The 24,377-nt window shown below is 41.1% G+C and overlaps 1 protein-coding gene across 18 annotated transcripts in view; it reads left to right on the forward strand.

Moving 5' to 3' along the window:
• The window catches only part of TACC2 (transforming acidic coiled-coil containing protein 2), a 127,258-nt gene that overhangs the window by 86,136 nt on the left and 16,745 nt on the right, over window positions 1–24,377 (forward strand). For 5 of the 18 annotated variants that reach the window (XM_072931318.1, XM_072931317.1, XM_072931328.1 and 2 more), the window contains 10 exons: window positions 2,155–2,318; window positions 8,822–10,124; window positions 13,168–13,203; window positions 14,659–14,719; window positions 15,786–15,993; window positions 19,694–19,755; window positions 20,584–20,699; window positions 21,441–21,621; window positions 21,733–21,873; window positions 22,765–22,845. In XM_072931318.1, coding sequence (XP_072787419.1) covers window positions 2,155–2,318; window positions 8,822–10,124; window positions 13,168–13,203; window positions 14,659–14,719; window positions 15,786–15,993; window positions 19,694–19,755; window positions 20,584–20,699; window positions 21,441–21,621; window positions 21,733–21,873; window positions 22,765–22,845 — 2,353 coding nt within the window. The remainder of the gene's footprint in view (window positions 1–2,154; window positions 2,319–8,821; window positions 10,125–13,167; window positions 13,204–14,658; window positions 14,720–15,785; window positions 15,994–19,693; window positions 19,756–20,583; window positions 20,700–21,440; window positions 21,622–21,732; window positions 21,874–22,764; window positions 22,846–24,377) is intronic. The other 13 variants (XM_072931326.1, XM_072931333.1, XM_072931319.1 and 10 more) reach the window with 12 other exon arrangements.

Consider the following 24,377-nt stretch of genomic DNA (forward strand, 5'->3'; position numbering starts at 1 on the left):
AGTTACTGTATATGTTACAAGTTCTGTACAGACAGTTTGGGAAAAAGGAGTCTAAACATTTTTGTTTGAGTGTTACAGAGCTAGACTTTGAGTTCAAATTGTAAAGGGTGAAACATTAATTAAATGCAGCACAATGAAAAACTATGTGAAAGCCTGAGAGATATTAATTACTTCTCCTTTTGTTGGTTTAGATGATAACTTCCTGGGTTTATTTTTATGACACTGGGAAAATATCACACAACTCTGTTTCTCTTTGATTCTTCAACTTTAAAGTTTCCCGAGCCAGCTCCATGGAGGGAGGAGAAAGCTTTTTTGTTGTTGCTGTTAAATACCTATTGTGAAGCTTTATTTAAAGAAGCCCTTTGTTTGCAGCTGTTCTTTAAATGTAAAATATGTAGAACTTAAACCATGATGCATCTTTAGAGGGATATGATTTGAAATGATGCAGTGTGCCTGTTCCAGTTTGACTGTTCTGTGGCCTGAGGAAGGAGGATGATTAAAGAAGTGGCATAAAGGGTTTTTGAGGAGCTGCAACAGCAGACAGAATGGAAGGCCAGACACAGTGGTTTTGAGCTGTGTAAGCTTGGGGAGGAAAAAAAGGAATCTCCAAACACCCAAAGTTATAACTTAGTAGAATTCCCTTTGCTTCAGGAGTAGGGGTGATGAGCCAGGATTTGGTTGGCACAGGGTCATGATGTGCATGCTAATGGGGTTGGAGCTCTCTGTGGGATTCTGCAAAGAAGAAAGAAAGGGAAAATTGGGACCACCGTGCTCCTTGAGGTGCCAGAAGTGACACTGGGGTCTCTTCTTCCCCAACTGGCCTAAGGCTTTATGCTGTGATAGATTTAGGGAAATGAATGTAACTCCTGTGTTTGTACTTCTCCTGACATGGAGCTGCTTAAAATAATCACGGGTCTCAGGAAACCAAAGAGAGTCTGGCAGCTCAGAGTTATCTTCCAACTCGAGCGAAATGAGAGGGATCCTTGATTTGGGCTGGCTTGTGGAGTGCTTCTGGGGGATGAAATGGTTTCTCATTTTACAGCAACACAGAACCACTGGGGAGAGACAAATCAGTCCTGTCCTTCAGCAAACTGCTGTGTTTGATTTACTTCATTACAGACCAACAGTCCAAAACTTCATCTGACTAACAGAAATAATACTTATTGAATGTGTACTGAACATATGTTCAGTGCATATTGAATATGACACCATTGTTTCTGCATTCCTTGCTCCAGACAAAGGATGAAATGTTTATCACTTGGGCTCATTTCAAGAAGTATGATCTATAGTTTCCAGACATAGAAGGACAGTTTCTTATGGCTGTGCTCCTCTAAGCCTCTAAGAGCAAGTAGTGTGTCTTTCAATGGTTTAGATCTTCACTTAATGTTTGTTACTCATCATTGTGTAGAGTTGCTCCCTTTCAAGCTTGTGTCTCACTTGAATGACTCCATTTTGGGTGCTGCTGTCTCACTCCTGGGCTGGCACCAACCCATGGTGGCCCCTGTGTTTTTGTGTCCCTGTGAGAACACGGTGCCACAAAAAGATTATTGATAATACCAGGATTCCATGCATTTTACAGGCTGTTTTACATTGTGGCACAAGGTCTCTTTGAAAAAGGCTCTGGTAAAATTCTGCTGAAAATAGAATGTAATATTTCCATAGGAGGAGGATGCACAGGAGTTGGCTGCACCTGAGATAACTTCATGTCTTCTCTCTCACCCTTGAGAGCACATAAAAGAAATTTGGTGCTGTTTTGGATGTTTGGGGTTTTTTAATGAAACTAGGAAATTCTCTTCAGATGAGTCTTTTTGTTTATATTTTTTAGTTAATTTAGGTGTGCTTGTGCAAATGTGTAGCACAGGGGTATTGATCTGTGTGGCTGAGCCACCCTCACACTGCAAAGCAGGCTTTGCAGGATGGATTCACTTCCAAGTGTATGTTCACTTCTGTAACACAAATGACATAAATTCTTGTCTAGGGAGAAAACCACAGCCATGACATCCTGCTCTGGAAGCCACAGTGGAATGTCACATCTCCTTTGGGAAAGGCAGAGGCAGCCTGAGAGCTGAGGTCTGTGCCACCAGTGCTGCCAAGCCTGACCTGCAAATGTGAATCCTCACTGTGCTCACCAGTCTCTGCTTTGGTTTTCCCCAGGAGCTCTGACTCTGAAGAAGCATTTGAGACCCCAGAGTCCACTACACCTGTCAAGGCACCACCTTCGCCTCCACAGCCTCCCCCTGAAGCAGCAGCAGCAGCAGCAGTTGTTGCAGACGTAGCAGAGCAAGAAATAAAACCTCAGCTGCCCGTGGAAGATACAGGTAATGAGTGGACATGTTACCGGGGGAGGTGAATATGCAGGGAGCTGTTTCTCTAAGCACTGGCAAGGAATTAATGCTAATAAATTTGCTTCTGGGATATTAGTTAATTACCCATGCAGAGAGGAAAAACTCCTGTTGCCTTCTGGAGTACAGTAATGGAGAATCTGTACATAACATTTGAAAAATACTAAAGAAAAGAGGAGCTCTATAGAAAAAAACTTTTGAACCAAGCTTCTTTTTCTAGGATCTTTACAGAGTCAAATGAGTAGAAAAAAGGAGATGTAAGTTGCAGATGCAGGTACCTGTGTGAGCACTGTTAACTATGACAATTTAAAAAATGCAATTTTCAAATGTGTTACTGAAATAGGAGGTGGTCAAAAAGCCCTTTGGAACAGAAACACTGATTTTATAGGAGGAGCACAGGGCTATGTATGTATGGTATACATATGTGAAAATTGGTACATAATGGTAAAATAAAATCTTTAAAAAGGGAGAATTGCGTTTAAAACCCAAAGAAATTCTTTCCCCCAAAAAGTGTTCTTTGTTCTCCAGATTGAGTAATGGAATATGAGGGAGTAGAAAGCATGCTATTAGCCCAAAATAGCTTTGTTTGGGCTGTCAGATGACAGCTCAACAGCTTGAGACTGAATTCCCCATTATGCTGTCTTTTTTCATTGCAAAGCCAAGTCATCTTGATCACCTGGCTAAATTGTATGCAGATAATATTTCTCCCAGCATTCTAAAGTTCACTTGTATTGTGTTTGGAGAGAGTTGTAGCATCCCACCAAAGGTCTCAAGCCACCGACAACATTTCTGGGAGTTACTCAAGAAATGCTGTTCAGGATTTTGATTTATGATAGGTTTTTAAGAAGCTTCAAGGATTTTCTACAAACAGATTTCACAAAATAAAAAGTAAATACTGAGGCACCTGTATGCTTTAACCTTTCTGCTGTTAGAGTTCCCTTATCACTGTAGCAAAAGTTACTAATTCTGCATATTTTTTACTTTTTTTAAATCTTTGGCAATCCAATGATTACAAAGTAAGTGCTCAGAGAGCAAAAGAACACACATGCTGAACAGGTTTGGAGTGTGCTTTAAATTACTGCAGTAGATTATCTTCAAGCCCTTGGTTACACATGTGCTCCCCTGGCACATGTGATTCTTGTCTCCTTCCATCCCAGTTCCCCCCTCCTTCTTTTTCAGATCTTTCTGAAGAAAAATGGGAAACTAAATATAGCTATTCACAGCCAGTGTGAACTTTATTGAAGGCCATTGGATGGCAGAGGGGAAACCACTTCATTTGCAAATCAGATTGTCCATGGGAAGCAAGTTACAGCTAAGTGACAGAGATCTGTTCAGTGATCCAAAATGATGCACAACACAGTTATACAACAGGGGAATTTATTGGAGGGGAATAAGATGCGTAATGCAGAAAAAATCCAAATGTAGGAGGGCAACACAAAGCGCTCATTTGTTTTGGAAATCTTTAGAAGAAATAAATAATAGTAAGGCTATAGTTTAGGTGTTTAGAAATGAGAAAAGTTAAACATTTTGTACTTTATAAACTGCTTGAGTGTCTTGTAGTTTATTTATTTCATAATTTATGCATGTGTCGGCACACAAAGAGAATGAATCCTTTCCTCAGGGCTCAGAGGCGTTGAAGCAGAGTTCCTAGATGGCACCATACAGCTGAAAAAACAGGTTTCACTAGAGAAGAAGTGAGGAATATGGGCAGCTGGAGAGCCTGGCACAGGGAGAGGCAGCAGCGTCCTGCTGGGCTCCTGGTTCAGCAGCCACATGGCTTTGTCTTCACATGGGATGGGTGACAGAGCGTGTTTGGGTGGAAGGAGGGAGCACAGTAAGTGTTTATAGGATTCTTTCATCTCTAGCTGACAATAATTACTTATGCAGATGGCTGCAGTTGTGTTGCATGATATCATTAGCACAGCAGCTGGACCCCACTGCTGGAAAGGCAAGAGGAGAGTTTTTAATTAGGTTGACTTCAGTGGTGTCTCAGTAAATATGATGAAAGTGAACTGAGCTGGACTCGTGCTGGGTTTGTGCCAGCTCCTGGTGGGGTAAAACCTGCTGCATGGCTCTGGTCCATCAGCACAGAGCAGAGGAGGGGAGTCAGCCTGAGGGCAAGTCTGGAGGGGAAGAGGAGCAGCAGAGCAAGTATGGAAACTACCCCTGAGCCCCAGGAAGTGCCACCAATGAGCCCTTCCATTCCTCCCCTAAATAATTCTGGGAAACATGAGTTATCATCTCAAAGCAAATTGGAGCATTTGAGATTGCAGTTATTATTGTCATTAGTTTAAATTATTGTTACTTGTCTCCTCAGCTTCCCATAGCAGTGTCCTCTTGTCCCTTGTTTCATCCATCTGAGCACCAGAATATCCCCCAAGCCCATTCTCCCAAATACTCTGGTTTTGGCCAGGAATTCCTGCTTAGGAGCTTTCTGTCATCCTTACTGCCTTCCCCAGATGATGACTGAATTCAGATTGTATTCACAGGGGAAAGTGAAGCTGGAGTCCCCTGTCTGCATTACAGCCCAACAATCAGGATATGGGGCACCTATATTTGAGTCCTTTTGGTGCCAGGGAAATTCGAGGTCAGGCTTTCCAACAGAGACATTATAGTCCAGACAAAAACAAACCAAATTTTTGGTGTGGACAGCATTCTTCTTCAGTGTTATTCCTCTTGAAGCCTGATATAGAAAATTTGAAAACTTTTAGATAAAATGTTAGAATGAATCTTAGAACAAATGACAAAAGTATTTTTACAGAACTTTAAAAAAAGTGTTACTAATTGATTTTCTGACATCAAAGGGTTTCCATAACAAGAAGAAACTTGAAATTAACCGTGTTTCAAAATTTCTAGTGTAAGGCAATTCCAATTCCTATATGCTTTTGGCATTTTTTTCCTTATTACACAGTAACTGGGTGCATGTTGTATGCACTTTCCAGAGGTTTGCCTTTGTTTGCTTTTTCTCTAGAAGACAGAACTGATACTCAATTTCTTCTATATTTTCTTATTACATCTGTTTAAATGTTATTGCTAAACCTGTCAGAAGAGTGTTTCATTTGTTACCAGCTCAGCAGTGTTAAGGCCTATTTCCAGTTTATTGAGGTTCCCTCTGCTTAAGTGATGCTTCAGCAAAGTATCCCCTTGCCTTGTCTACTTCTGGAAAAAAGCAACAGAAATTTGTTTTGTTTATTAATGCACACATTCTTACAATATTTTATTCATGTTCTCAAGCACAGAGTGGTATTATTGTGTCTGTCCTGTGCGGAGCCAGGAGTTGGGCTTTAGTGATCTTTGCATGTTCCTTGCAATTCAGGATATTCTGTGATTCAGTGATTTTCTAGAAACTTCTGGTTCTTCCTTAGCAGGTGCCAGGTGAAAATACCAAGTGTTAAATATGCCACATAACTCTAATATTTATGTCTCATCACCTGGATAGAAGAAGTCTGAGTTTTATGTTGTTGAGTTTGGGTTTGGGATTTTTTTCATAGTTGATCCAGTCAAAATTTGGCTGAAATCAGAGGAATTTCCCAGTGGAAGGAGCAGAACTTGGACCTTGTCTTTTAATTAATGAAACTGGGGGTTTGAGGAGCTTGCCTGTCTTTTTATTGCAGTGTAAGTTCCTCAGCTATTTCTTGGAGTGCTTTATAAAACTTAATATCTTCTTGTGGGTAGCTATTACCAGCATAAATTGTGGGTGACTCAGTGCCAACAAAAGGCATAAACCTGATTTAAAATGTTGTGCTGGTCTCTCTCTCTAGGGCAAGTAAATCCTGCCTTAAACCCCATAGCTGGTGTTGTAGTATGTTCCTTTGTGATCAAACTGCATTTTAATAGAATACTGTAGTGATACTGAGTGGCTTAATTTTGTGCTGTAAAAGGACAAATGTCGCTGCTCTCTGAATAGGCTGTTAATGTCAGGAACGTTTGGTCTTCATGGCTCTGTGTAGTAATAACTCCTTGAGTACCATTTACACCTCCTGCTCCAGCAATTCTGCTGCTACCAGGAGTGAGCCAGTCCTGTCGTAAAGCCAGAAGAGGCTGACAGCAGCATTTCTCTTCTGCCAAGAGCCGTGTTTGCTGAGACAGTTTCACATCTTGTTTCATAAAGAAACAATAAAAATATCGAGCAGCACTCTGCAGAAATCTGTACTCTTGATTAGAAAGGATTTGATGAGGAGGAAGTCGTGAAATAAGCAGTTAAAGAAGATTAAAGCCTTGCACTGTGTGGAGCACACAGAATTGCAATGCTGCTTTGTGGGGAGTAGCTGCAAAGCCTTGCTCGCTCCCTTTGCGTGGTGCATCCCAAACCTCAGCCTCTTGTTTACAGTCCAAGTCCTGCAGGGCAATGGTTTATTTTATTTTATTTTACTTTGTTTTAATGCATGCTTATAACTGCTTTGAACAAGAGCCTCGATGCTGTTGAGGGCTTTGAGGTAGTCTGGAATGAAAACAGTGCATAACTGCAGATGATTCCTTGTTAGATCCCACTTTGATTTCATGCTGACCTATATTTGTACTCCACTGGCATCCCAGTGTTTATTGTGATGTATTCCCCTGAAGTGCCTTCCATTCTCCTTCCAGGGTGAAGGGGACAGATTAGGCTAATGCTGGAGGTCTGTGTCACTCTCTGAGTGCCCTTTAGCAGGAGTCCCATCAGTGTCACCAAGTGATGTGAGTGAAGTGAGCACCAGCCTAATTAATGACCTCTCAGCCAGGCTGAAACCAAGCCCAAACCAGTGGGGATTAAGGAGAAAAATAAACTGTTCTGAAGTACTGCCACACTATTAGCATTCATTTAGCAGAAAAAGCACATTAGAATATTATTTTAATTGATGTATCCTAGTGAACTTACACAGTCTTAAAAGAGAAACTGCACAGCTGTCATCCCTTTGACAGTCTCTGCAAGTACATGGTGCCACTTTGGGAAATGTGTCCAATTCCCCTAAATCCTTTTCTGTGCTCTACACCCATAAATAATAATCCTTGCAGTCTCTGTGCAGACACACAATTTCTTCTGAAACAAAGGAAAATTTTTTTCCCTTTTCTCAATCCATTCATAGCTTCTCACTAAAATAATAATTGATTGTCTGTATTGCTTTTATGAACAGTGTTAATGAATGTAGCAGGGCAAAACAAGAGTTATTCTGCAAAACATGTCAGGATTGGAATGAAAAGGATGAGCAGAAATGTCTCTGAAATCGTTCAGGGCTGAGCAAAACATTCATTTTTGTTTGACTATTTTTCTGTATAATTGCATAATTAAAAGAAGATGACAATGTGAAGAAGGCTGTGTTGTTTCAACAGGAAACACAGGGGCATTTTGCTCCTCTGTGAGAGCCCAGCCTGAACTGGGAGCTGGAGAGAGCTGTCCCAGCTCTGGGATACCCCACAGGGACACACAGGGACAGAGGTGGCCGTGGTACATTCAGGTCGGAGTAGTACAGTCACAGCAGGAGCAAACCATATGCAGGATTTGTAAAACATTTGCATAATCAACTTAATGAGCTGGAAGGTAGCAAGGACCATCACCTTCATGCTTTTCTACCTCTCTATTTTCTGATTTTTTGTTACTCATTCTTTTTCTACTTTGTCCAATAGTTGTTATATCCCAAGTGAAGAAACGTCTGTAAGTAATTTTTAGAATTCTATTCAATACAAAAACCTTTAATTGCAGTGGAAAGCTGCTTGGATTAAGAGTTTTAACATAAATCTCTCTAGAAAATTTTCTTCTCATCAGCAAGTTAGAACTACACTTGGAAAAACCTGGTTTAAATAATCAGTAGGGAGCTTCTAGCTTTTTAAAGGAAGATTTTTCAACTGAAAATGTTTGTGGAGTTCTTTCTCTAAATGGCCTTTTTTTTTTTTTTACCTTTATCATAATTTATTTCATATTAAGATCTCAATTATTGATGTCCTATTATAAACTTGTTATTATTGACTGCTTGGGGCAGATAGAGAAGCAGCATTGATGGGTTGTGGAGAGGAAGCCATTTTCCTCTGGGTAAAGTGGTAAAAATAGCACATGGGAAATAAAACTTAAGGTCAACATGTAGTTACTGAAACACCAGTCAATTTACAGAAGATTTACTTCATAAGAGCTATGACACAATTGTGTGAACTCTCCATAGTAGTAGGAAATGGGAGTAAAAAAGTGCTTTATGTGAAGTTTTTCTGGTATTTGCAATATTTCGTGTATTTGCAATATTTCTGGTATTTGCAATATAAGTGATAGTTTAGAAGAGGTGCTTTAGAGGCTATTGCAAATACATATTTTGTCTTTTTGTGAAACTTGCCTTGAATCCTGCTCTGGGGAGAACAGATCTGTGACTTTTGCAAAAGTCACTTTGGTTTGCTTGGTCAATTTGTATGATTTTAATGCCTTTTTCTTTTACTTGCAGTGACATTAGATTATAATAAAACCTTCTAAAGCCCAGTTCTAAAAACGAGTGCGCTGACTTTTCCGTTTGCTCCCTCAGGACTGTGTTCAGAAGCTGAACCCGTAACCGATGTGTCACACAGTGAGCCAGTTCAGGAGAGCCCCTTCCATCCCCCTTGCCATTCTTTCTCCACTGTCTTCGACGAGGACAAGCCCATAGCCAGCAGTGGAACCTACAACTTGGACTTTGATAACATTGAGCTGGTCGATTCTCTCCATGCCTTAGGACCGAGCTCTGCAGAGCCCAAGAATCGTGACCCCAAAGCAAATGTCCGGAGAAAATCCACGGATTCGGTCCCAGTTTCCAAATCCACGTTGTCTCGGTCTCTCAGCCTGCAGGCCAGTGATTTTGATGGAGCATCTTACCTTGGCAACAGTGAGACATTAGCACCATCAGCAGATGCGTACGGTACTGGTTCCAGCAGCGCTTCCAGTACCCTCAAGAGAACGAAAAAACCCAGACCAGCTTCCTTAAAAAAGAAGCAGTCGGCCAAAAAACCTCTGGATGCTCCACTGGTGAAGGAAACCCCACAAGAACCGCCTGAGCTCGGCCAAGCAGCTTGTGAGGACAAAGCACCTGAGGTAAAGGCTGACTCAGCAAAGCCCGAATGTACTGAACCTTCCAAAATCTCTGCTGAGAAAGAGGAGGCCCCGCCTGTGCCTGAAGGATCCGAACCTTCGGATCCGGACCGTTTCGAAGGGATTAGTGCATTTAGCTCCGGAGGCAGCAAAGTGCAGAACTCTCCCCCTGCCAGCAGGAAAACGCTACCTCTCACCACGGCCCCCGAGGCTCTGGAGGTGACTCCGCCGGACACCGGGGGACAGGAGGACCCTCCCGTCAAAGCGGTGAGGCTGGAGTTTGATTATTCTGAGGAGAAAGGGGGGAGTGAAGACCAGCAGGAGAGCGCTCCTCCTCCCAAAAAAGCAGGGAAAAAGCCTGGTGCTAAAATGCCGCTACGGAGGCCAAAGACTAAAAAAGCAGTGGAGAAGCTTGACAATGCTCCAACCACCCCGACCAAGTCGCCCACTGATCCAAACGAAATCCCCATCACAAAAGGCTCTTACACTTTTGATATCGACAAGTGGGACGATCCCAATTTTAACCCCTTCTCATCCAGTACAAAAATGCAGGAATCGCCCAAACTGCCTCAACAAACGTACAGCTTCGAGCCGGACATGTGTGAGGACTCCATTGACCCTTTCAAGTCTTCTTCTAAGCTAGCCAGCTCGCCTTCCAAATCTCCAGCTTCCTTTGAGATACCAGCCAGTGCCAACGAAACGAACGGAACGGAAGGAGACAGCCTGAACAAACCTGCCAAGAAGAAGAAGACACCACTAAAAACGTAAGTTAAAGGGCAGAGACGTTTCTAGGATAGAAGCAGCACATCCCTTAGCAAAGTAACACAGGATTTATAGCTGCACAGAGAGAGGGAGGTGATGTTGGGTGTTGGTGACCACACCTGGAGTCACACTGGAAGGCTGTTCCCGCTCTCAGCCTGTTTCCTCAATAATTTGATATTTCCAGAACTACCAAGCCACATTAGGCAACTGCATTTTTCAAGTCTTTGGGCTCAGCATAGTTCTGAACCTGGTTAAATTGTAATTTTATCAGTTATGTACCCAATTTTCTGTGACCTCCTTCTGGGAAGTTGATGCTGTTTAAGATAATCAAAGTAATTACACCAGCACAACTATTTAATGAATCATTGTTTTTGAGCGTGGGATGTGAAATAGTGACAGTGAAAGGCAGTGACAAATCCCGTATTGCAATCAGCAGGAAGATGGTTTCATCCTGTGATTTATGATATTTAAAAGAAAAAAACCTGGAACAGAAGAAAGCAGCATTGAAATTCATTTTTTTAATATATACACATGACTAAGAAATGTAAGAAAACCCCTTTTTATGAAAAAGCTTACAATTATGCATAAAGTTTAAAATATCCAAAACTTCTATATGTTAGGGAAATATCCAGCTTTTAGACATGGGTGACAAATTCCAGGATAAATTTTCTATGTTGCTGTTAGATATTTGGTTAAAAACCTCTATGGCTAGTTGCTGATTTGCATGTTGCTTTATCTGTTCAGATATGGTTGAGTTAATGGCCACTAAGTTTGTGTCCCATGTATCTGAAATTGATCTCCTGTGTGTATATCAGTAAGAAAGTATCTCAATTCATGTTCCTTTATGGTTTAAATGTTCCAGCTGACTAACAAAAATGGGAGCAAATTTTTTAAATGCCAATTTAAGATAGGAAGATAGCATGGTTAATGTAAAGCAATATAAAAGCTGATACAGGGTACAGGGTGAGATGGAGATTATTCAGATTTTTCTCTACAGGGTGAGATTATTCAGATTTTTCTGAATAGCCTCTGCCTTCTAAGCTTCTAATTCAAGTCCTTTGTCAGATTTGAGGAAGCTTGTGTCTTTATTTTACTTCTAGGGGCGTTTCTGACTTATGGATAGTTTAGACCACTGTGTTGTTGAGTTGTTTTCTTTGGGAGAGAAGCCTATTTTTTCTGGTGTTGCTACTTTTTGAGGTTTACCTGAAACTTAGTGGTAAATGACACATTTTTCCAAGCCTGCAGTCCAAACTGATTTGGTCCAAACCAAGAAGATTTAAAAGTCAGACAGTAAGACAGGAACAATTTGAATCTTACTGGAGAAGTGCAGAGGGAAATTTTAATATCAGCAGATCTTTAAGTTTCTGCAGTCAGGCAGAGTCTCCTTGTTTCTTCCAGTAGCTGCAGTTGCCAGACCCCCAGAGTGGCCTCTTGGGTTCTCCCATCTGCTTTGAATATCAGAAAGAATCCCAAAGTTACTAATTTAGGGGAGAAATGAGTTTACAGAGAGTTTGCTAAGCCACATTTGTCCTTGAAAAAGTCCATCACAGGAAAACCCTGACTTGGAATCACAAAGTTCAGTGCTGGTGTTTATCACGGTGGGGAGGTGAAGCTCCCCCAGCTCAGGGCTCACAAGCTCTGGGGTCAGGAGGGCTGCAGGAATTCCCAGCCCGTGCTTGGCACTGCTTTCACTGCGTTGTGTTGTCTGTTGCTCGCTGCAGCCCCATAACCTACTTTTGCAAGTGGTGCTTTTTTTCACAAAGATGAGACTCTGCATATTAATAACCCATTGCAGCCTGCAGCTGTGGTGCTTTCTAGAAGAAAATTACCTTAAGGCTTGAGAGGGGATGCCAGTGGCAGGAGGTTTTGTTAGCCCTGTTGAGGGGTACAGAAATCAAACCCTATGAACCAGTTTGAAAATGAGTTCCTCATGTGGAAAGGCAGTGATTTCTAGATGAGAGGGGAAGAAGCCAGGTATGAGTTTACACCAATGCTGAGCTTGTACTACTTTGAATATGAGCCATGTGCTCAGTCTAATGTGTGTTAAATCAATAAAAATAAGCCATTTTTGTTCTTGAATGAAACTGCAAGAATCTAAGCATTGTGAAAAGATGAGGTTTTTACAAGAGATGTGAGCTCGACACAAATCATTCTCTGCTCATCTCCCCCAGTGCTGAGCTGCTTGGAGACAATCACACTGCTCAGGTGATGCTGAGCAAAGAGCAGCTGATGCCTCCCCGAGCCAGCTCACAGTGATGAGTAAAAATAAGTGGTTTGTAGAGATCCTGCTTGTGCAGGCTTTGCTCTGGAAGGCCTTGGATGGCTGGAGGCTGTTTGAAATGGAAGGTGCCAGCTGTCATGAGCATTGCACGTGAGGAGAGATCAGCAGAAGCTGCCAAGCTTACAAGTAGATGAAAACTTCTCTTAGTTTAAGCTGTTTGGCAAGGTTTGGTTCTGCTTTGGGGGAAACCAGTTTGCTCTGTTAGAACACCAGGTTAGGTTTTGGAGAGAACCAAACCAGCTGAGACTGAAAGAAATGTCATTTTGTATCCTGACCTGGGTAAATGGTTTGAAATGGTCAAGTAGCTTTTTCTGTGCTGTCACAACACATCAGCAAACATGACAAAATCTGGAATAACTGTGCCCTCTCCTTAAGCTTAGCTGCCATTCAGGAACAGTTTTGCATCTCATATAATAACAAATGCTGTGTTCTGAAAAGCAATCGGGTAGCCTCCATCAGGGAAGGCAAGGACAGTTAGTGTGTTGAAAGGAAATTAAGTTGAAGGTGTCAGCTTTGAAAAATGTGTTTTGTAAGATGAAAGCGTTTTAAAAGTATAACATTGAACTAGAAAACATTGAAGGACTTGATGAATTTTTTTTTTCCTTGTGTATTTCACAATAAAAAGTAGGGGTTAAGATTATACAGGTAGAAATCTGCATGATCAGATTGCCTTAACACATTAACATTAACAGAGTATTTGTAGGTTAATCTTTTTTGTCAGTTCCTTCTGTCTGTCTCTCTTTTCTTTGTCTTATTTGTCTTAGGATGGTAGAAGATGTGATGTCTGTATGTTCTCTGTTGTAAGTAATTCTAAGCTAACAATTCAAATTTCCTCTTTGATTTATGGGCTTTTTAATTTTACTTATTTATTTTGCAGCATGATCAGTTATTATTCAGCATGAAGCTTTTATTCACTTGCACATATGAAAGCTATTTTAAGTAAGATGCCTGACTGTGATTGAGTTTGCCTCATTATCTGTTGCCTATCAAAGAAGATCCTCATTTAAAAACTATAGAAATTTTGTATCATTGAGCTGTCATAAAATATGGCAGTTTTATTTCTACCACTAAACAACATTCTACAATCAATTCTTTGTAAATACTGCATAAAATGCTTGTCTTTCTTGAAGGAAAAAGTTATCCTAATTAATTCTGTCATCATAACTGGATAATTAATGACATTGAACACACCAATATTCAGCTGCCCAATTTATTTTCCCCTCTAGATGTAGTATTGATTTACCCTCTGCCAATGGAAACCCACCATTAGAATTTTCTGGTGTCAACCTTGCCATCATTGATCAGGGATGAGCTGGTGGGCAGTAATTTTTGCCACTGCATCTCTGTTCAAACATAAAGTCTTCATCAGTGAGTTGGCCAGGGTGTTTTTCTCCCTTTTGTAGCTGGTAACATCAATGGATTGAATAACTCTGGCAATGTACATCAAGAGAAGAGACAGATAATTAGTCTATTCCTGATTAGAAACTTAAGCCAGTTTTTAGCCAATAGTGAATAAAGGCAACATTCATAATTACACACCATCATGACATAATGTTTGTTTTCATTCCTTTTGCTTAATTGAAACCTGTGGGATTTTGGAGGGCTACAGTGTCTGTGCTCCCAGTCTGCACTGTGAGGTGTCAGGGGAACTGGAAGCAGAATTGCCATATTTCCTGTTGTATTTGTTTTTAAAAAGGTCTGTTGTGCCCATTTGTAATGACACAGCTCATTCTGGCATCTGGGCAACAGCATCTGCCTCAGATGGTTTTATATAGCTCATCTAAAGCAAACCAGGTTTTTTCTTCCTGGTTTTTGGGGTCATTGGAGCCTAAATTTATCACAGTTTTAATTCTCAGGTAAAGGTGTGGGTTAGACCTAATTTTGGGATGTGAAACTGAAGCAGACAGAAGCTGAATCATTTCCACAGGGCCCTGGAGGGTGCCTGTGGTGGAGCAGGGATTTGAAATGCAGCTGAATTTGAATTGCACTCTGTTCTGTGAATGTGTCAGGAGCTAGCATGAAAAATATGGCAATCCTGTTGTTCTCAGCTTTGGAGGGATCGAGGCCTGTTCCAAGTGCATGACAAAAATATGTACCCATGGCATGTTTCTCTGTGGTGCTGCTTCCTAATGGATGGGATTTTAATGCAGAAGGGCTTGCAGAGGTTGCATTGTCTGTGACTGTCTCTTGCTAAGTGTGAAATGACCTGATTCTTGCTGCTGTTACCATTTTAACAGTTTGAACTTTATTTTCAGTGATACATTTAGGGTGAAAAAATCACCAAAAAGATCCCCACTGTCAGATCCTCCTTCTCAGGTAAAGTGCTGCCTTATTTTAATGCATGTAATTCCTGTCCTTGAAGGGGCAAAAAAAGGGAAATTTTATTAATTTAATTGGAATTGTATGTTTAATAACAGAAGATATTTTTGTTGTAGACTTGTACATCAATAATAGAGGAGATTTTTGTAAAGAATATATGTATATGTCCAAGTATAGCACATTGGGCTATTACCATAAAGCATTACCCTTTTGTCCTCTAAAAGTGTTTACACAATATATAGTAGATCTAGTATTTTCTCTGGGAATTCCAGCTAGAGTATTAGCTAATGTACTTTGGAAAGCCCTGTGTTAAGATGGAGCAAGAATATGAGTAAATATTCAGTCAGTTGTCTGAAAAACAAGACTATCACTATCCACCCTGGAATTTTTAGATTAGGAGTAAGAAACTAAATGCACCAAATTGGTGGGCTGGAAGGTAAATAGAAATAAACCAAGTGGGTTGATCTACCAGGAGCACGTGCTTGGATAGTTTGATTCCATGTTGGAAACTGCTGGCAGGTGGTTTTCTTGGAAGAGAAGTTAACAAAAGCTGCTCTTCCACAAAGGCCTGACTGCTTTTATGTGGCACAGCTCCTTCCAGGCTGCTGCTCCTTTTCCTGTTATCCATCCTGCTTTTTTATTTGTGCTGCTTGACAGGGTAGAAGTGAGGAGAGGGGAAAGGGTTCGTGGCCTCGTGGACCTACAAGGGTTTGCTCCTATGAGGGAAGCCTGAAAAGTCAGTTTTGGTAGTCAGACTTCAGTGATGGGTGATGTGTGCCACTTGTGTCAAGTGCCTAACAGATTTTAACAGCTCTGGATATTCTTTCTTCCCTGTTATCAAAGCAGCTTTGCAATGCAAGTGTTTATCATCAAAGAGCTTAGTTATACTGGGAAAACTTGCTGCTGGTAGAGTTAGCATTTCCCATTAAGTATTTTATACAGCACTGCAGCAGAGATTACAGAATTAAAGAGATGGCTCTGGCAGTGCAAGGGAATTCAGAGATGGAGCTGTTCCATGTGTTAGAGAATGATAATGGAATTAACCAGCTCTTGTTTGCTGCAGGATCCTACTCCACTGCCAACTCCAGAAACACCTCCTGTCATCTCCACGGTGGTGCACGCCACGGATGAGGAGAAGCTGGCGTCCTCCGTGACGGGTCAGAAGTGGACCTGCATGACTGTGGACCTGAACACGGACAAGCAGGACTACCCACAGCCCTCTGACCTGTCCACCTTCGTCAACGAGACCAAGTTCAGCTCTCCCACAGAGGGTACTGCTCCAACCAGGGGTTTGCTGAGAGAGCAGGGTTGGTTTGGCCAAGGATTTGGTTTGGTCTGTGCACTGCTGAATGCACACTCTTAATAGGGAATCCTAAAAATGCTCTCTGGGCCGTTCTGGGGAGCTGAGTGTAAGACCCCAACAGTCCAGCCTTGAGTTTTCAGGAAAGAAAAGATGCTTAAAAGGAAATGAGAGGGCCCTTCAGAGAAAGGCTTTGCTTCCTTTGTGTGATTACTTGTTCTTCTCTGTGGAGCAGTGTGTTCTCTCAGTGCCTTCACAGGAGAATAGAGTCTGATATTGCTGCAGAGTCACTGAACTACTGATTCTGCCTGAGCCTGTTCCTTAACCTGCATGGGAAAAGCTCCCATGCTCAAATGTTCTGTACTGCATTAATACCCATACCATGCCGTCCCTCTTCCAGCTTCCTGGGCTCCAAGTATCTTCATGCATAAAAGTGTCCATGATATCCCCTGTTTAAGATAGTTACCATTCATATTTCCAGACAAAAATCCCTACTAGATCAACTATAAATGTTTTTCCTGCCATACTTTCCTATGAGCAGCTGGGAGCTAAAGCTAGAAGTTTCTGTTTAGAGAACTGTCATTCCAGGTCTGTGAAATTTGGAAGACACAGAATGAAGCAAATTTGTGTGTGGCCTTCCTTGGGGCTACCAGAGGGAATTCTGCTTTGCAACATCTGCTCCAAAGGCAGATGTTCAGCTTTGTGGGTGGGAAGCATGTTAGAGTTTAACTTGGCTTAAGCTTTTTCTTCTTGATTAGAATTCATTTTTTCCCCCCAGCCTTTCAGTCCCTGTCCCAGTCTACAATTAATCTATTTTATACCATTTAAAGCAGGGTCTAAATTTATGCCTGATTAAAAACTTTTAGATCAAAAAGTTGACAAAAAAAGTTGATGTCAAAAAGTTTGACAATCACAGTGATTTTGTTGATACTCATGTGCTTGTGTGCCCTGGGCATTTTGGAAATCTGTTGAGGATTCTAAACAGATAAATATTTCAGTCTGGATGAATCCATTTGGCTTCATTGTCAAATCAAAAATTTTAGACATTGACTTCCCTGTATTTAAAAAAAATATCTTAAAGAAACACTTTTTAGAAAAGAAGCCCCTCTGAATCTGAGAGAATGGAAACTATATGGATGAAAATGGAACAAAAGAATAGTGAGAGACCCTCTGAAACAATCATTTTAGCTTTCAAAGTGGGTAGAAGAAAGTGAGCAAAGCTCCTAATTAAATGGTAATTGTGTTGTCTCATGTGTGCTACATGAACAGTCAGGGTTTCAGATTACACACTCATTATAATCAACAATGCTTCTGCTTTTCATATCTCTTAAAAATAATATTTTTTCCCCTTGACAGTCTTGCTCCTGCAGCTTTGAGAAATTTCTGTGTAATTTGAGGGCCGTTTCTCAGTGTAGATATTTTTACCTGTCCCAGACACCCATGTGTTACCCTGTAACCTAACACTGCTTCTGTACAGATACAGCCCAGCTCCTGAGCCAGCCAGTGCATCCAGCCCTCATCTGTCTCAGACACTGCCTGTAGCTGCTGCCATTTTCCTGTTGCACAGACTCGAAATAAGCTGTAATTATTAGCAGAAAATTCTGATGTAATCTTGCAGCTATTTGTAGGAGGAGTTGGAGGACATCACTTAGTAAGTCTGTTATATGTGTTTATAAAAGATAATTAACTTGCTTATTGGGATATCCTGGGCTTTTCTGATTTTGAATATATAGAGATAAGTAGAGCCTAAGATTTTGGAGGGGAGATGATGTCTGAGAGGAGAGGAGGGAGAGGAATTGTGCTGGAGACTCCTGAGAGCAGCGAGACGAAACAAACTGCGCTTAGCCAGCCGCGTTATTCCTTTTGTTTCTACTTGGACTATTTCCATCTGTGTCCTGCCTTTTCATTTTTGTCAGCAGTGAAGTTAAATGTGTGTTGTCCCAGCAGTCAGTTTGGATTGGGATTGCAGAGCTGCTGGCAGTGCTGCAGGCAGGTGGAGGATCCCTGTGGCTGTGCCAGCAGAGGACAGTGCCTGAACGTCTGCTGCCCCCAGGCTGCCCGGACACTCAGGGGTTTCTCTCTGCAGCATAAAGCTGTCCATAAATGCTCCTGATGCACCTCACTGGGCTCTCTGTGGATACATGGCATACTGAGAGGCAGTTTCTAAACACTTGCTGCTGTTTCCTGGGATTTCAGGCTTTCTCCTGCAGTTCAGCTCCTCATGGGGGTTTGAATTAATCCTTCCAGTTTGGGCTTTGCTTTCACTGGGGAGAGAAGTGAATGAGAAAGGCTGTTGCTGGTATCTGACACCAGGAGGTTGTCCATCTTGCCTGGCTCCTATTACCATTAAAAACAGGGTGCTAGGAGTTTCAATGTGAGGAGCCTGCTATTACAGCTTTTTCTTCACTTGAAAGTTTCATTGTGACTATCCCAAACCAATACTGAGGGTTTATGGCTCCTCCTCTTCAGTGGTTGCTTGACAAAATACATAGCTTGCGGAATTACAGTCCTTGTGCAGTGCTTTTTATTACTAAAAAAAAAAAAAATCAAGCATTGTCAGATCACATTGAACCCTCAAAAATTTCTGAATCAACAAATCAGGCTAGACATTTTCTTCTGGGTTGTTTGTTGTTAAACATCAAAATTTTAATGGTGGTTATCATCTTCCTAATGCAACTCCTACTTTTCAAAAGCTGCCCAAATCTAGAAGGATTTTAGCACAGGATTTTATAATGATGCAAGTGCTAGTGTGCATTTCCTTAGGATTTATTTATAGTGGAAATCAAATTATGCAAGTGGTTTATTGAATTGAGTCGTGGAAACAGAACAAATTACAGCATTTGGACAAATTAATTATGCTTTTAATTTTAAATTAAGTTGTCATTATAGGAAGTTTGCTTTTATTTGAGTGCAGGAAGGTATGATCTCTTCTCCTGTGTTAGATCTCTCTGCTTCTGTATCAACTACTGGGTGACCATGGACTGGAAAGAAATGCTGCTTATTCCCTCCAGTGTAACTGAGAGATTAGAAGCAGAGAAGCAATAAAGATTTGCATTTTTATTAAGTTTTAGACTTAGGGTTCTTTGTAAATCTTCCTGCCTTAGTCTCTTTCTCTGAAAACAAAATGTGAGAACAGCCCCATAAGCTGGGCTGATGCCTCACACCTGGCTCATGAGCATTCAGGTAATTTAGATATCTTTTTCTCCAGTGATAGCACAGTAGTTGTTCTGAATTAAGAGTGTGATAAACATGAAAAAATAAGAATTAATTTTTCTCAACAGCTGTTAAAAGCTGTTTAAAAGAAATTGGCATCAGCATTGCCATTTATTGAAAAAATGTGTTTTCTGTGATAACATGATAGGGGAAAGTTGTCTGTAGTCTGAAATCACTCTGAAACCTTCTTAATATTCTGGTCCCTGGGGCAAATTAAAAAACTGAATTCTTTTCTGGCAAGCTGATTTGCCTGAAATGTGTCAGGTTCATTGTTGAAAATGAGTGAATATTAACTCACCCTTTACTTTCTCTCTGTATAATCTATTTTTAATATGTCATTGGAAGGTATTGAGCAGAGTGGGAGTGGCCCTTGTCAATGAGAAGAGCTCTCATTTACTTCTGAAAAAAAATCATGTCATGACATGTATTAACACCTCTTTTTTTTGTTTCTATTGCAGAATTGGAATATGGCAACTCATACGAAATAGAGTATATGGAGAAAATAGGCTCCTCTGTGCCTGTAAGTTCTCACCTCCATTTCCATTCATTTGCATTCCCTTGTCATAATATACTATCCTGGTAATGCCCTCAGCCTCACCACCCTTTAAATTAATTATAATATGCCTGCAGCAGATTTGCAAAACCAGTTCCTTGAAATTGGCATAACTGGGCTAAATTGCCTGTGCTTTGTTGTCCTGTATCCTGTAAAGCTTGTTCCATTTTATGATTTTATTTCTAAGCTAGCATCACAGCAGTTCTTTTGGAGGCTCAAAGCCAATCAATATTTCCAGCAGTGCAGAGTGCAGAACTGTCTACACCAACTGCTGAACTCTTTAAGAAAGTGGGAGTAAAAGTTTGGAGGAGCTGGAGGGAATCAGGAGAGAAATAGAATTAATGTGAAGTCTGGAGTGCAGCACTGTACATTATAATTTACTTGTTTCACCTTTTTTTTAATTATGGATTTGATAGTTTGACTGGATCCATTGAGGGGATATCCACTGGGGACATTAGGAAAAATCACTCAGGTGGTGCTTAAAGCAATGAGAATATTCAGTGGATATTTTAGTAACATCCTTAGCCAAGGGATGCCTGATAGATTTCCTGCCTCACAGAACCAGAAATCTGATTAACCCCAAACTGGGAGAAAAGCCACTGCAAAGAGTGAACTGTTTAGGTTTTGTTCTTTCATGGTTTCTTCCTGGGAGGATCCATCTCAGTATCAGCATTACAACCCTCTATTATTAGTTTTCTGTCAACTCATTTGCTCACTAAAGGCTTCAGTGACCTGAATTAGCTTTAATAGAGAATGCTTGAATTGCTTAATGAGTTTCTCTTTCCTTGTGGCCAGCAGGATGACAGCACCCCGAAGAAGCAGTCCTTGTACCTAATGTTTGATGCACAGCAGGAGAGCCCAGTGAAATCACCTCCCATCAGGCTGTCTGACTCCACCACCCCCTGCTCAGGGTAGGTCACTGTGAGCAGTGCAGAGCCTGTCAGGGGAGTGGGTTCCCCTCAGAGCACGTACACAGGAACTTCTTCCTCTCTCTGCCTCTGTGCTGCCAAGTTATTTGTTTAAAAATAGATTCCCATCTGTGTACACATATGATAGAGAACAGAGGGCAAAGAGACATAAGTTTCATGATGGAATAAGGACATGTATTTCTCCTTCACATTCTAATAGTCACAGTGACAACTGTTTTAGTGGACAGTGGCCTCCTACTTAAAGCTTTTTCCTCAGATACTCAGGTAATTTTCACATTAATCTAGAAATCTGTTAATTGCAGTATTTCACTTGGCTTTCCCTGGATACATTTTTTGAACAAGGACTCTTGTTCATAAGACCAGGATGTGGGAGTTGTGTTTACTTCCAATAATTTGCTTGTCAGGGACATCTGTTCTTGTTAGTACTGAGTTGTGTTTTGGGAGAGAGGCAGGTCACAGTGAGAAAGGGGTAAATAGACAAGTGAGAAATACCGAAGAAATGTGACATTTCTGATGGGACTGGTTTTATTTTATCTCCAGTGCATTGTTCTGATATTGCAAAGTGTTAAAAGATATAGCGATGTAAATTTGAGTTGAAGCAATGTGTGTATAAATATATTTTTATATATACACATACACATGAAAGTGATGAGGTGGACTTGCTCAGCTGTTACCAGAAGCAGAATTGTGAAGCCTGAAAACATGTACACAATCTTTTTCCAGATCAAGTTTTGAAGACCCTGAAGCCCAGCAGTCCTCTGGCATGAAAATACCACACCCAGCTTCCCGAGTGCTCGCTGCCAGCCAAGAGGCACATTTACAGTCCCCTGACAAGGCCAAGCAGAAGGACCTGGAGCCCATGACTCTAGGAACAACTCCAGAGGCTATTGAAATCGTGAGTCCTGTATAATGAAAGTTTGGGAATCATTTTCCTCCATAAATCTTGCATTTTGCTTTTGGGCCGAAAAACTTGGGCAAAATCTGTTGCTTATTCAGCCTCCTCTTTACCCTTCAGACATCTCCTGAAGACTCCTTTGTCTCTGCTGATGCTCTTCTCAATAGGATATCTAAGAAAGCCTCAATATGTGATCAGCCTGAATATCTAGATCCTGACCTAGCAGAAAAGAACCCCCCAGTATTTGCTCAGAAACTTCAGGTTTGTAGCAGAAATATAAATGTCACTTTGCTTTCTGTTTGTCCATACACAGGCCAAGGAATGCTTTGCCTCATTGAAAGGGGTGGAGGGAGGCTTGGAGAGGATGTGGAAAAGAATTAAAATAATTATTTAATTCTTTCCAAAGTAACTCTCCCCTTTCAAAGACTTGAGGAACAAAGATACTTTCATTTAACTCATGTAATTAATGTAATACATAACCTTAAATTTCATCAACACCTGTCCTGTACCTCTAATGTAGGTATTTTCCAGAAGTCTTTTCAAAGCAAATTTTTTTAAGCTTGAGCACAGGAGGTGATGTATGGAGAGTTGTCTTGAGTGGCCTTAGTAAGTCTGTATGTATAGATTCATTTTTTGCGATTCAGGACCTAATTCTGCTGGAATGAAAATCAGGCTTTGTTTTTCTTGTAATTTCTCTAATGCAGAAATTGACATGGTTTCTTCTAGGAAAAGCAAATGGATCTGAATGTCAGGATGTATTTTCTGGAATATTTGCAGTGAAATTTTAAAACAGCAAAAGTTGAACTGAGACGAGCATGTGGCATAAATTCACATAAAATGGAAATGAAAGGAGTCTCTGATAGAACAGCTTTAGCTTCAGAAAACATTTGTTTTACATGAAGTATTGCTCATAGTGATCACCCAATAAAAATTATTTTTCTGTACAGCTGTGTCAAAACTAACCAAGCCCTGGAGTTTTGCATCACTGTCCTCACCTTGAGAGGAATTCGGGGTGTTTGTCACCCAGGAATTGTCCGAGTTACACGTTAAAATTTAACAACCCATTTTTGAGTGTGCCAAACATTTCTTACCATATTCTTACTACATTTTTCTCCCTGTGGGGGACCCTCCCCCTACCAAACCCTTGGACAGGAGGAGCTAGAGTTTGCTGCCATGAGGATAGAAGCTCTGAAGTTAGCCAGGCAGATTGCCCTCTCCTCCCTGCGCTCCAAGGTACCTGCTTTGTGCCTGCCCTGTGTGTGTGAGTGCTGCTTGTCCTGGGGGGACACAGGAGCATGCTGGCAGCAGAGCTGACACAGAAATGCTCTCACCCCACTCACACCCCAATTAACAGCAGGCAAGAAGCAGCAGCAGCGTTCCTTCCACAGGAGATGGATTCTGCAGTCCAGGTGGCGTTTGTTGTTCCTCTGAAGCAAGATTTGTCCTAAAACCTTTGATGGTGAAGAGCACCAGGCCTGATTTGGCCATAAGGACATTCTGTCTTCTGCTGGTGTTTTCAGCCTGAAGCCAGACACCTTTGACCCTCAGTGTTTGGAAGTGAGGAAATCAGTCGACCTTGCCCTCAGGCATCTGAAGGAAGGGAGTGCAGCAGGGTTGGAAGGGCTACAGAGCTCCCAGGGAAAAAAAGCCTCACAGCACAATGTGTCTTTATTCATAAATCTTACTTTTTTCATTGCTACTTCCAGGTCCTGCTGGCTAGTTGTGCCTCACAGTGATGGTTTGCTCTGCTGTAGGGATGCACGTGGAACTCACAGTGTTTGGAAAGCCAAAAAAGTCATTGCATAAATGTTAGTGGCATTTTTGGGAAAGGGTGTCAGCTAAATGGGATTCTGAGGGGATGGCAGTGTCCTGCTGCAGTGAGACATTTCATTCCAAATGAGGAGAGTGTGCTTCTGACATGTCCTTCTCCAGTGTTCTTCTTCTTGTACTGTCTGTCAATAGGTCAGCAGAAAATCCTAATTTTTGCGCAAATCCTAATTTGCCCAATCCTAAATTGTCTGGAGTTCGTTGCATCACAACAGCATTTGGGCTGGTTTCAGGGTAGAATTTCTTGGTGCTTTAAACATTAAAGTATTAAGCTACTATTATTAGCTATTATTTAGTAACTACTTCGTAAAAGTAAAGATTTTTTTAAAGATAACTGTACTCCTCTGAAAGAACAGTGATCATATTTGATTTATTTCACATACCTTAAATAGCCCACAAGCCACCTTGTTTCTGCTTTGCACATATATTTACTAAGGTAAACACATGCCTCACAGATTTAAGAGTATTTTAAAGTATGTGGTTACAATCTTTTATTTAATTAAGAAAAACATGCTGTTGTCTTCATTAGAAGGACTAACCCAGCTGAAACCTCTTATGAACATAAAGAACAAAGGAGGAAAAACAAAAATTATTTTCCTATATGTGACTGTGTCCCCCTTGCTCTGCTGCCCTGAGTGTCAGGTGTTAGAAGAGAATGAGGTGAGATCCTCTCTAGATCCTCTCTACCTCCTTATTCTCTCTCAAATTCCTTGTCCTCCCAACACTTTGCTGGAACATGCAGGATTCAGGCCCTCCAGCATCGGGAAACACCTGAGATGAAACACATAATATTGCATAGATGCTCTTCATGGGTTATACAGAAAACTTCTGCCTAAAGTCTGCATTTTTGCAACCAGCCAACTGTTCAGAAACTCTCAAATTATACTATTTTAGACTGAAGAGAATGCATTTGTGTGTTTGTGAATACTTGTGGGTTA

The sequence above is a fragment of the Taeniopygia guttata genome, chromosome 6, assembly GCF_048771995.1.
Source record: "Taeniopygia guttata chromosome 6, bTaeGut7.mat, whole genome shotgun sequence".
Taxonomy (NCBI): Eukaryota; Metazoa; Chordata; class Aves; order Passeriformes; family Estrildidae; genus Taeniopygia; species Taeniopygia guttata.